This window comes from Oncorhynchus tshawytscha, linkage group LG14, assembly GCF_018296145.1.
Source record: "Oncorhynchus tshawytscha isolate Ot180627B linkage group LG14, Otsh_v2.0, whole genome shotgun sequence".
Lineage (NCBI taxonomy): Eukaryota > Metazoa > Chordata > Actinopteri > Salmoniformes > Salmonidae > Oncorhynchus > Oncorhynchus tshawytscha.
In genome coordinates this window covers 1777623-1789812 of record NC_056442.1, presented here as the reverse complement: position 1 = coordinate 1789812, position 12190 = coordinate 1777623, and the positions used below count along the sequence as shown (strand labels likewise).

At 44.5% G+C, this 12190-nt stretch overlaps 2 protein-coding genes across 3 annotated transcripts; both read left to right on the top strand.

Moving 5' to 3' along the window:
- The first annotated feature begins 3753 nt into the window (after positions 1–3753).
- Positions 3754–6595, top strand: LOC112236867 (chromosome alignment-maintaining phosphoprotein 1). Of its 2 annotated transcripts, none has more exons than XM_024405471.2 (2): positions 3754–4301; positions 4912–6595. In XM_024405471.2, exon 2 carries the CDS (start codon positions 4925–4927, stop codon positions 6125–6127), a length of 1203 nt encoding a protein of 400 aa, XP_024261239.2. In that variant the 5' UTR covers positions 3754–4301; positions 4912–4924; the 3' UTR covers positions 6128–6595. The 2 variants fall into 2 exon arrangements, with proteins under 2 accessions (XP_024261239.2, XP_042152679.1); XM_042296745.1 differs by lacking the exon at positions 3754–4301 and adding an exon at positions 4326–4510.
- An 867-nt stretch (positions 6596–7462) lies between these two features.
- LOC112236871 (P2Y purinoceptor 8) lies at positions 7463–12189 on the top strand. Its single transcript, XM_024405475.2, has 3 exons — positions 7463–7603; positions 10589–10926; positions 11167–12189. The coding sequence occupies exons 2-3, from the start codon at positions 10681–10683 to the stop codon at positions 11968–11970; spliced, it is 1050 nt and encodes a 349-aa protein (XP_024261243.2). The 5' UTR covers positions 7463–7603; positions 10589–10680; the 3' UTR covers positions 11971–12189.
- Position 12190: the final 1 nt, after the last annotated feature.

The following is a 12190-nucleotide window of genomic DNA, read 5'->3' as shown; positions in this document are numbered from 1 at the left end:
AGCTGGGGATTTTAACAAGGCTAATCTGAAAACAAGACTCCCTAAATTCTATCAGCATATCGATTGCGCAACCAGGGGTGGAAAGACCTTGGATCATTGTTACTCTAACTTCCGGGACGCATATAAGGCCCTGCCCCGCCCCCCTTTCGGAAAAGCTGACCACGACTCCATTTTGTTGATCCCTGCCTACAGACAGAAACTAAAACAAGAGGCTCCCACGCTGAGGTCTGTCCAACGCTGGTCCGACCAAGCTGACTCCACACTCCAAGACTGCTTCCATCACGTGGACTGGGATATGTTTCGTATTGCATCAGATAACAATATTGACGAATAAGCTGAGTGTGCGAGTTCATTAGAACGTGCGTTGAAGATGTCGTTCCCATAGCAATGATTAAAACATTCCCTAACCAGAAACCGTGGATTGATGGCAGCATTCGCGTGAAACTGAAAGCGCGAACCACTGCTTTTAATCAGGGCAAGGTGACTGGTAACATGACCGAATACAAACAGTGCAGCTATTCCCTCCGCAAGGCTATCAAACACGCTAAGCGTCAGTACAGAGACAAAGTAGAATCTCAATTCAACGGCTCAGACACAAGAGGCATGTGGCAATGTCTACAGTCAATCACGGACTACAGGAAGAAATCCAGCCCAGTCACAGACCAGGATGTCTTGCTCCCAGGCAGACTAAATAACTTTTTTGCCCGCTTTGAGGACAATACAGTGCCACTGACACAGCCTGCAACGAAAACATGCGGTCTCTCCTTCACTGCAGCCGAGCTGAGTAAGACATTTAAACGTGTTAACCCTCGCAAGGCTGCAGGCCCAGACGGCATCCCCAGCCGCGCCCTCAGAGCATGCACAGACCAGCTGGCCGGTGTGTTTACGGACATATTCAATCAATCCCTATACCAGTCTGCTGTTCCCACATGCTTGTTCCCACATGCAGTGCTTTGAGAGACTAGTCAAGGACCATATCACCTCCACCCTACCTGACACCCTGGACCCACTCCAATTCGCTTACCGCCCAAATAGGTCCACAGACGATGCAATCTCAACCACACTGCACACTGCCCTAACCCATCTGGACAAGAGGAATACCTATGTGAGAATGCTGTTCATCGACTACAGCTCGGCATTCAACACCATAGTACCCTCCAAGCTCGTCATCAAGCTCGAGACCCTGGGTCTCGACCCCGCCCTGTGCAACTGGGTACTGGACTTCCTGACGGGCCGCCCCCAGGTGGTGAGGGTAGGCAACAACATCTCCTCCCCGCTGATCCTCAACACTGGGGCCCCACAAGGGTGCGTTCTGAGCCCTCTCCTGTACTCCCTGTTCACCCACGACTGCGTGGCCACGCACGCCTCCAACTCAATCATCAAGTTTGCGGACGACACAACAGTGGTAGGCTTGATTACCAACAACGACGAGACGGCCTACAGGGAGGAGGTGAGGGCCCTCGGAGTGTGGTGTCAGGAAAATAACCTCACACTCAACGTCAACAAAACTAAGGAGATGATTGTGGACTTCAGGAAACAGCAGAGGGAACACCCCCTATCCACATCGATGGAACAGTAGTGGAGAGGGTAGCAAGTTTTAAGTTCCTCGGCATACACATCACAGACAAACTGAATTGGTCCACTCACACAGACAGCATCGTGAAGAAGGCGCAGCAGCGCCTCTTCAACCTCAGGAGGCTGAAGAAATTCTGTCACCAAAAGCACTCACAAACTTCTACAGATGCACAATCGAGAGCATCCTGGCGGGCTGTATCACCGCCTGGTACGGCAACTGCTCCGCCCTCAACCGTAAGGCTCTCCAGAGGGTAGTGAGGTCTGCTCAACGCATCACCGGGGGCAAATTACCTGCCCTCCAGGACACCTACACCACCCGATGTTACAGGAAGGCCATAAAGATCATCAAGGACATCAACCACCCGAGCCACTGCCTGTTCACCCCGCTATCATCCAGAAGGTGAGGTCAGTACAGGTGCATCAAAGCTGGGACCGAGAGACTGAAAAACAGCTTCTATCTCAAGGCCATCAGACTGTTAAACAGCCACCACTAACATTGAGTGGCTGCTGCCAACACACTGACACTGACTCAACTCCAGCCACTTTAATAATGGGAATTGATGGGAAATGATGTAAATATATCACTAGCCACTTTAAACAATGCTACCTTATATAATGTTACTTACCCTACATTATTCATCTCATATGCATACGTATATACTGTACTCTATATCATCGACTGCATCCTTATGTAATACATGTATCACTAGCCACTTTAACTATGCCACTTTGTTTACATACTCATCTCATATGTATATACTGTACTCGATACCATCTACTGTATCTTGCCTATGCTGCTCTGTACCATCACTCATTCATATATCCTTATGTACATATTCTTATCCCCTTACACTCATTCATATATCCTTATGTTCATATTCTTATCCCCTTACACTGTGTATAAGACAGTAGTTTTGGAATTGTTAGTTAGATTACTTGTTGGTTATTACTGCATTGTCGGAACTAGAAGCACAAGCATTTCGCTACACTCGCATTAACATCTGCTAACCATGTGTATGTGACAAATAAAATTTGATTTGAGACGTAGAACGTTCGGAAGGCGAGTTGGTGCTCAATAGAACTAATAGGAGCTGGCAGGGTGAAAAATTTCCTAAAATTAGGCCCGTTTTTTTCATGATTACTTCAAAACTATGGCAAGCAGCTGGGGCATATGGTAATATTACGAAACTGGGCTCCATGACGGATGTGATGACCTAGTTTTTATCAGAAAAAAGCATTGTTAAAAATGTCATGTGTCCAGCCTATTACAGTCACCAACGCTCTGGATAACATGAACACTGACAAACCAGGTCTGCTAGGGCGAGTAAAATGGTCAGTGGGCTCATTTGAGTCTGGAAGTAGCTAGCAAGTTAGCCAACGTTAGCATGGGTGCCATTGTAAGGTCAGAACGCTCAAATGAAATGAAATCAAAGTTTGTCACATGCGCCGAATACAACAGGTGTAGACCTTACAGTGAAATGCTTACTTATAGGCTCTAACCAATAGTGCAAAAAAGGTATTAGGTGAACAACAGGTAAGTAAAGAAATAAAAACAGTAAAAAAACAGTAGCGAGGCTATATACAGACACCGGTTAGTCAGGCTGATTGAGGTAGTATATACACATGTAGATATGGTTAAAGTGACTATGCATATATGATGAACAGAGAGCAGCAGTAGCGTAAAAGAGGGGTTGGTGGGTGGCGGGACACAATGCAGATAGCTCGGTTAGCCAATGTGAGGGAGCACTGGTTGGTCGGGCCAATTGAGGTAGTATGTACATGAATGTATAGTTAAAGTGACTATGCATATATGATAAACAGAGAGTAGCAGCAGCGTAAAAGAGTGGTTGGGAGGGTCACACAATGCAGATAGTCCGGGTAGCCATTTGATGACCTGTTCAGGAGTTTTATGGCTTGGGGGTAAAAACTGTTGAGAAGCCTTTTTGTCCTAGACTTGGTACTCCAAGTGCGAAACGCTCTGAATTTACGAACGGACAATCTGACAAAGCTCTGAATTTACGAGCGAAATCTGGCACTCCAGATGGAATTTAAGAACCCACGCAAATTCGTAAAATTTCTAACTAGTAATTTGTTAAGGTTGCATAGCAACAACATCAACTTCTGGTAGACATGCGAAGAACTTGTACACTCAACAGGAAACAATGGGAAGACCTCAGAGTTCCATGATAGCCTGAGCAGAAACGAAACTTCTTCTTCTTAGCCAAAAGGACGAGAAGGATACTGTTCGTTTACAGTATGCTAAAATGAACTAATAGTATATACTCATTAAGTATGTAGTACACAGTATGGGTTTTCGAACACAGCTTTGGGGCTTGCCCCAGTTTACTCTATTTACAAAACGCCGACAAGGTGCATTGTCCTGGGCTGCAAACCACCAGTTTCCACTCTTTTCCAAAAGACTACATCGTATTCCGATAATTGGTGGAATTCGCCTCCTTACACGAGAATGGCGTATTGAACGGCACTCAGATACGCGAGGCTCATTTCAGCAAATAATGTTTTCGACTTCATACACCGAGAAAGTGATTGTTGTGGGATGACGCGGTTCCCACGATTTGTCCCAGCGATAGCCCGAGCAGAACCGATACTTATTCACCTTATGTTAGCCAAAATGACGAGAAGAAGCAACACAGACCGAACCAAGAAGTTCAGGACAGACCACGCGTGGATTATTCTGTTATCCAGAACAGCAGGGAGCCGAAACGGTGAGTAGAGAGTTAATGATGGAGGGTACGTCACGTCAACGTGCTGAGCGTCACTTCTGATAAGCCAAGGAAAGGCTCCCGAGGAAAAACTGTTACATTATAGCAGATATTTGCTATTTCATCAAATTAAACGAACAACAATCAGGCATCATCTATATAGTCACGGAAATATGGAATGTGTGTTTCATTGGCTTTTTGAGAATTGATAGGTGAGTTAAAATGTAAATTTTCGAACGAACTATGTGCTATTGTTTACACAGTAAACTAGCTTGAGTTCGGCTAAATCTATTTGGGAGTGAACTAGCATACTTTCATTCTGTGAACATGGCTGGAATTATGCCTCTACAATGTCGGATGTGAATCTAGATTAAACTAGTGTCAAATGTTGACACCTGCACACTCAACGTTGTTAGTGATATAGATTTCCTGATGTACAGATGTGCTACAATGCTAGCTTGTAAATTTGTATGCATTTGGACAACTGTTAAGTTACGTTGTAATTACTAATGTATTACTAACAGCACTTATGTATTACATACATTCAGTCTTATTCAAATAAACAACAATCAATAATTAAAACGGCAAGTTTTTCACTCCCCTCTGTGTCCAGTGAGCCCCAGTCAATGGATGCCGTGGTGGAGGTTAAGGAGTCAGAGACAGCCATGACGGGTTTTAAGGAGTCAACGGAAGCCACAATGGACGTTAAGGAGTCAATTTCAGCCGCCATTGACGTGAAGGAGTCCATGCCAGTCATGATTGAAGTTAATGAGTCAGAGTCAGAGTCAAAAGAAGCCGTTGCGGACATTAAGGAGTCACAGGGAGCTGTTATGGAACTCAAGAGGCAGTCTTCCTCCTCTGGCGGCCAGGGGCGGGACAGAGACCGGGAGTCGGACAGCTATCTCCAGCACCTCCAGTGTCCCCACTGTCTGCTCCAGTGTAAGAGCCACTGCAGCTACCTCATCCACATCGCTAAGATCCATCCAAGCCGCCTGGATGACACGCCTGTGGGTCGCCTGGGCAACGCCATCTTCTACCAGCGCACGGCACGGCTGTTCCACTGCAGCTTGTGTTTCCACACGGCCAGGGAGTTCCCTCGCCTCTATGACCACCTGCTCACCTGCCACTGCCTCTCTGGGAAGGGCCAGGGTGTGGAGGGAGAAGGGGATGAGCGTAGGGGTGAGGCGGGAGAAGAACAGGAAGGTATCAGTGTAGACGTGCTGTCAAAAGACAGTAGTCATCCTCCCAGTGAGCCCAAGGCAGAAGAGGAGGATGAGGACAAAGGAGTGAAGCAAGAGGAGGAAGGTAGGAAAAGAGGACTAGAGGAGATGGAGGGAGGCGAGGACAATGAAGAGGACTCCCGCTCAGCCGGCAGCCCCATGAAACGAAAAAGAAGCTCTACGGCAGGCAGTGAGGAAGATGATCATGATGAAGAGGAAGAGGAGCTACAGACCAACAACAACAAAAAAAGTGACAAACACAAAAAGCAGGAAGAGGCCTTCCTGACCAAATATATCCAGCGCCAGGGGGGTCGCTACAACTGTCGCCTGTGCGGCAAGCGCTCCAAGATGAAGGGCCATGCCATCTACCACGTGAGCTACAAGCACGACGTGCCCAAACCTTACTGCTGTAAAGAGTGTAGCAAGGCCTTCATACTAGAGTATTCGCTACTCAACCATATCTACCACAACCACAGACAGGGCATGTACCGCTGCCTCTTCTGCCCCTTCAGCTCTGACGTGGTGTGGGGCATAAAACGCCATGGCAACCGCTGCAATGCCCGAAGCGGGGAGGGGGAGGAGGGGGAGGGCAGCAATGGAGAAGAGTGATTGGTTAATGGTTGCTAACACATACTGTACCTTTGTAATCAGGAGAAGGGACTCCAGGTCTACATTATCTAGGTTCTAGAATCTCTTTGCATTGTGCATCTACTAGGCTAGTAACCCTAGGTACAGTAGATTCCACTGTCACAGAGGTGTAGATTCTCAGTGAAGTATGTATTTACTTCCTCTGTACACACAGTGATGAAGAATGAGGTACTTTGTCTTTCTGTAGACTTTTCCTGATATACTGGAGCTGATGGACTCAAATGTAGAATATGTACTTTGTGAACTCGAAAAACAGCATTAATATGTACATGACAGCTGTTGATGACTCATAATGCTACACAATGAAACTATCAAACTGACAAAAACATGTTTTTTGTGTGTTTTTTACCTGCCTTTGTATTGTCTTTATTACATGGTATGTGTTTGTCTCTTTGAAAACAATACAATAAAAATAATACATCAATTCTAGGTACAATTTAGCCGACTTCCTCTGTTATAGAAGTCTTGACACACACCCACACCTGCAGCACAGGAGGTGTGAAACAGTTTGTTTCCTGTCCTGCAGGTGTGTGTGTGTGTTTTTGGGGCTGTTCCTTACCACTCCACTGTGGTTTCCTGAACTAACAGGTTTTTTGTTGTGAGTAGGCTACAGCAGTGTCTCACAACCCATTCTGGTATTTCATACACTGAACAAAAATAAATGCCACATGTAAAGTGTTGGTCCCATGTTTCATGAGCTGAAATAAAAAAAAATTGCAGAAATGTTCCATATGCACAAAAAATGTATTTCTCTCAGATTTTGTGGACAAATTTGTTTACATCCCTGTTAGTGACTATTTCTGAGGAATATTTCTGTCTGTAATAAAGCCCTTTTGTGGGGAACAGCTCATTCTGATTGGCTTCAGCTTGGCTCCGCAGTGAGTTGGCCTGGCTGCCAAGTGGGTGGGCCTATGGCCTCCCAGGACCACCCATGGCTGTGCCCCTGCCCAGTCATGTGAAATTCATAGATTAGGGCCTAATGAATATATATCAAGATACTGATTCTTATATGAAATGTAACTCAGTAAAATTTTTGAAATTGTTGCATATTGCAAATATATTTTTGTTCAGTATATATTTTATATAAAACTACTATATTGGTGATATGAGAGGAAACTACTATTGCATAGTAGTAAGATGTTTATTTCTCAAGAACAGGGAGTAAATGGTAGCTGGTTTTCTTTCTGTCACCACCAATTGTAGTGTTCAGCTACAGTATTTTCCTTTGCAGTGACACAGATAGTACCTTTTCACCACGTGTCAACAGCATGCAACCTGATACACTACAGGCACATGTTCGGTTCCTTAGTGGTGAGGGAGAGCGAACAAACTTCATTGGGCAAGACACAGAACCAATCATTTCTACCACATTTCCTGTGTGAAATTGCAGATTACACACTTGAATGTAGCAGCACTGACAGTGCGCATCGCATAAAGGTAAGTCACCAACATCACATTTCATTAATCAGTTTAGATTTTACAAATCAATGTTCTTCCATGGGGATGTTAGTTGTAAGTGTTTAATTATTGGTCACAGTTTTATTTCTATAGTTGTTAAATCACTGACACTAGCTAGTTTTCCATCCCATGGGTGACAATATTCGAAACTGCGCATAAATACTATATGCGCAGTTTCCCACCGTAGATGTTTCCATCAAATTGACTTGTTGCAGATAAAAGGCTGTGCGATATGACGTGGTCCACATTAAAATACAATTTGCAGTTAAATTCCCATGAACCGAATAAAAAATACAAGAGAAATAGGGTTCCATCACATTTTTAACTCTACTGGTGGGTTTCTCACACAAACAAATTGACTTATTAAGCGAGTGTGTCCGCTCTGGTTGTCATATGCGCTTTATCCAACAGCAAGCAGTGCGCAGATAGCGGTGTTGTCTAGAGCGCATGTATAGCCTACATGGTGAGATTATTATGGACAAAAAATATCTACATTATTTGTCAAACGGCAGAAAGGATCATGTTCAAAGCACAAAAAATCGGTGCTGGGTTATGGTGATATTGTCTGTGTGCTGGCCTCAGCAAGTACCTTTAAAACTCTGGACACAGTGTATCATGGTGCTTTTACGATTTATTTCAAACACTAGATCACCCTACGTCATCACGCACTGATTTATATCCGCCAAGAAGTCCCTTTGGTGGAAACGCGCATATTTTCTTTATGTGGGTTTTAGAATACTAGTATGAAAATCTGTTGCCAATTGGATGGAAACCTAGCTTTTGAAATCAGAGTGAGGTTTCATCTCAATGACCGCATACATAGCCTGGGAGATTTTTTAAATAATTCATAAACTTCACAATGCTGTTTCACAGCTCTACATCGACTTGAATCAAATCAACTTTTTGTTGTTGTTGACATATGCACAGGGTGCAGCGTAAAGGGTGCAAATTCTTATCAGCAAGCTTCAACAGTAAAAAAAACTGCTAAAAAGTAAACCACTACAGTACCAGTCAAAAGTTTAGACACACCTACTCATTCAAAGTTTCCTTTTAATGTTTTACTATTTTCTACATTGTAGAATAATAGTGAAGACATCAAAACTATGAAATAGTACATATGAAATCATTTAGTAACCAAAAAAAGTGTTTAAAATATAAAATACATGTTTATTTGTTTGACTGTTCAAAGTAGCCACCCTTTGCCTTGACAGCTTTGCACACTGTTGGCACTCTCTCTAGACACACATACGTGTTTAGCAGATGTTATTGCAGGTGAAGTGAAACACTGCACCCTGTGCATATAACACAAAAACATTGATTTTAATCTAGATGATTTTACTTGAACTCTGAAGCAAGATACAATCTGAGGTGCAGTTAACACCAATGAACTTGTCCTCTGCAGCAGAGGTAACTCTGGGTCTTCCTTTCCTGTGGCGGTTCTCATGAGAGCCAGTTTCATCATAGCGCCTGATGGTTTTTACGACTGCACTAAGAAATTTTCTTAAAATGTTCCGCATTGGCTGACCTTCATGTCTTAAAGTAATGATGGACTGTCGTTTCTCTTTGCTTATTTGAGCTGTTCTTGCCATAATATGGACTTGGTCTTTTACCAAAACAGGGCTTTCTTCTGTATACCACAACTGATTGGCTCAAACGCATGAAGGAAAGAAATTCCACATATTAACATTTAACAAGGCACACCAGTTAATTGAAATGCATTCCAGGTGACTACTTCATGATGCTGGCTGAGAGAATGCCAAGAGTGTGCAAAGCTGTCATCAAGGCAAAGGGTGGCTACTTTGAAGAATCTCAAATATAAAATATTTTGATTTGTTTCACACTTTTCTGGTTACTACATGATTCCATATCTTTTATTTCATATTTTTGACGTCTTCACTATTATTCTACAATGTAGAAAATAGTAAAAATGAAGAAAATCCCTTGAATGAGTAGGTGTGTCCAAACCTTTGACTGGTACCGTAGATATGGTCTCTCCAACCCTGTTCCTGGAGAGCTACCGTGTTATAGGTTTTCACTCCAACAATGTTCCTGGAGAGCTACCGTGTTATAGGTTTTCACTCCAACAATGTTCCTGGAGAGCTACCCTGTTATAGGTTTTCACTCCAACAATGTTCCTGGAGAGCTACCGTGTTATAGGTTTTCACTCCAACAATGTTCCTGGAGAGCTACCGTGTTATAGGTTTTCAATCTAACCTTAATCTAGCGCACCTGATTATAATAATTAGCTAGTTGATTAACTAAATCAGTTTAGCTACAAATGGGGTTGGAGTGAAAACCTTTCGAGGGTTGTTCTCCAAGAACAGGGTTGGAGAGCCCCTGTACTCAATCAGTGTTTCCCAAACTTGTTCCTGGCCCCCTGGGTGCACATTATTTTTTTTGCCTAGCACTACACAGCTGATTCAAATAACCAATTAATCATCAAACTTTGATTATTTGAATCAGCTGTGTAGTGCAAAAACTACACGGCGCCCTGGACCGAGTTTTGGAAACTCTGTACTAGAGAAATAGGTCAATACCATGTAGAATACATGTAAAATACAACTAATATGTCAATAGGAAAAAGTAACTAACTTCACCTCAAGCTGTTTATGACAGTACATTTCCTGTTCCAATTTGTATTTCCACATACACAGATGTGAAATAGGCATGATGGAAAGTCCCATGTGAGCATTACAATAACTTCTCCCCTTAAAGGAACATCAGGGGCTTTCTCCAGTTGTAGTCATAGTGTGAATAGTGAAACTAGTGTAACGTTAGTATAGTGTGAGGGGAAAACATTGTTCGTCTTTCACATGGATGAATTGGCATCACACTGTTTCTGCATTCAACAACACTACTCTCTTGTTGCCTAACCAATATCTTTCACTTCCTCCAACATAGTCTGGTTTTGGTGTATTCAAATGAAATGTATAACACTCTCTTTTCTTCCCTTATCATTCCCAGTAATGCTTGTACCCCAACCTAAGTGACAGGACCGGTCACCCTGGTCAACTCCCCCTGTTGCTGTGGTCAAGTTACTGTTGTGGTCAGTCACAATGAACATCTCAGTAGAGGTGGCCAGAGGGGTCAACAATGCCACCCTGGAGATGCTGGTCAGTCCTGTGATGACCGTGGCTGTGCCTGTTATTTACCTGTCTGTGTTTGTGTGCAGTACCCCCTGCAACCTGCTGTCTCTGGTAGCGCTGCTGAACGTCCATTACAAACGCCACACTCCCACGTCTGTGTTTGCCATCAACCTGTCGCTGGCAGACCTGCTCTACAGCGCCTTCCTGCCCCTACAGGTGAGTCACTGCCACTACAGGTAACACACCACATTCATAAGTGCCATGTACAAGGTTGTCTCTGACACTCTGGCACCGGTTACAACTAATCTGCACTGTTATTGCTGTCACATGTTACTAAGTTTCTACAGAAACGTTTCCCTTCTAGTTGGACATAGCTAATATTTGATGACCACTAAGCCCGTCTCTCCCTCCCTCTCTCTCTCTCTCTCTCTCTCTCTCTCTCTCTCTCTCTCTCAGGTGTTGTACCACCTGTGGGGTAATGACTGGCCGTGGGGCTCTGCCCTCTGTGGCCTCACCACCACAGCCCTCAACTGCAACATGCATTGCTCCGTCCTCACCACCTGTGCCATCGCACTCGAGCGCTACTGCGGTGTCGTACGCCCACTACGCACCAAACACTGGCGCACCGCCCGGAGAGCCACCATCACCTGCGTCCTCATCTGGGCATTTGTTCTGATTACTCAGACACCCTTGCTCCTCCGTGACCTCACCCTCCGGGTCGTCGAGCTAAACATCACGACCTGCTTCGACGTGCTTCCACGTAAACTGTTCATTCACCAATCAGTAGCCTATCTTTACTTCCTAGTGGTTCTGCTGATGTTCTACGTGTTGCCGTTAGCCGTCCTGGTCAGCTGTTACGTTGCCGTGGCCAGAGGCCTGCACAGGTCGTTGCCGACGGCAGCTGAAGGCAGTGACGGTAAGAGGGAAGTGTTGTCAAGGCAACGGGCTCAGACCACAGTCGCCTTGGCAACCCTGTGCTTTGTGGTGTGTTACCTACCAACCATCACCCTTCATGGCCTGCACGTAGTCTTCCACACCCAGGGCAAGAGCCTGTACAGATACTATAAACTAGCGCTGAGCATCAACAGCCTCAACTGCTGCTTTGACCCGTTTGTGTACTACTTTGCGTCGAGGGAGTTCCGTCTGGCTCTGAGGAGGCTGCTGGGGCGGTGTGTCCCACTGGGAGAGGGGGAGGAGCTTGGGACCTCTGAGCTGGTGTCCTTGACTAGGGAGCCTAGGGAATCTAAGGACCACTACTAGGCCGTAGTTGATCACTAGATAGTCATGCTGGAATGGACAAAGTGTGCAAATGACCCAAACTGTAAATACAAAAAACTCTATTTTGTTATTTTATGCACAGACCCTGTGCGGTCTTCATTATAAAGCTGTTTATGCAATTGTTGTCAATGCTCATTTTTATAGTTATTCTGCCTTCATTCCGTTGACATTTATTATTGAATAAATCTTAGACATGCATCAT

Excerpts from the sequence above, each read along its gene's own strand:
- LOC112236867 (XM_024405471.2), top strand. The coding sequence starts at position 4,925 with ATGGATGCCGTGGTGGAGGTTAAGGAGTCAGAGACAGCCATGACGGGT.
- LOC112236871 (XM_024405475.2), top strand. The coding sequence starts at position 10,681 with ATGAACATCTCAGTAGAGGTGGCCAGAGGGGTCAACAATGCCACCCTG. Across the intron at positions 10,927-11,166 it reads GCGCCTTCCTGCCCCTACAG|GTGTTGTACCACCTGTGGGG; the intron begins GTGAGTCACTGC and ends TCTCTCTCTCAG.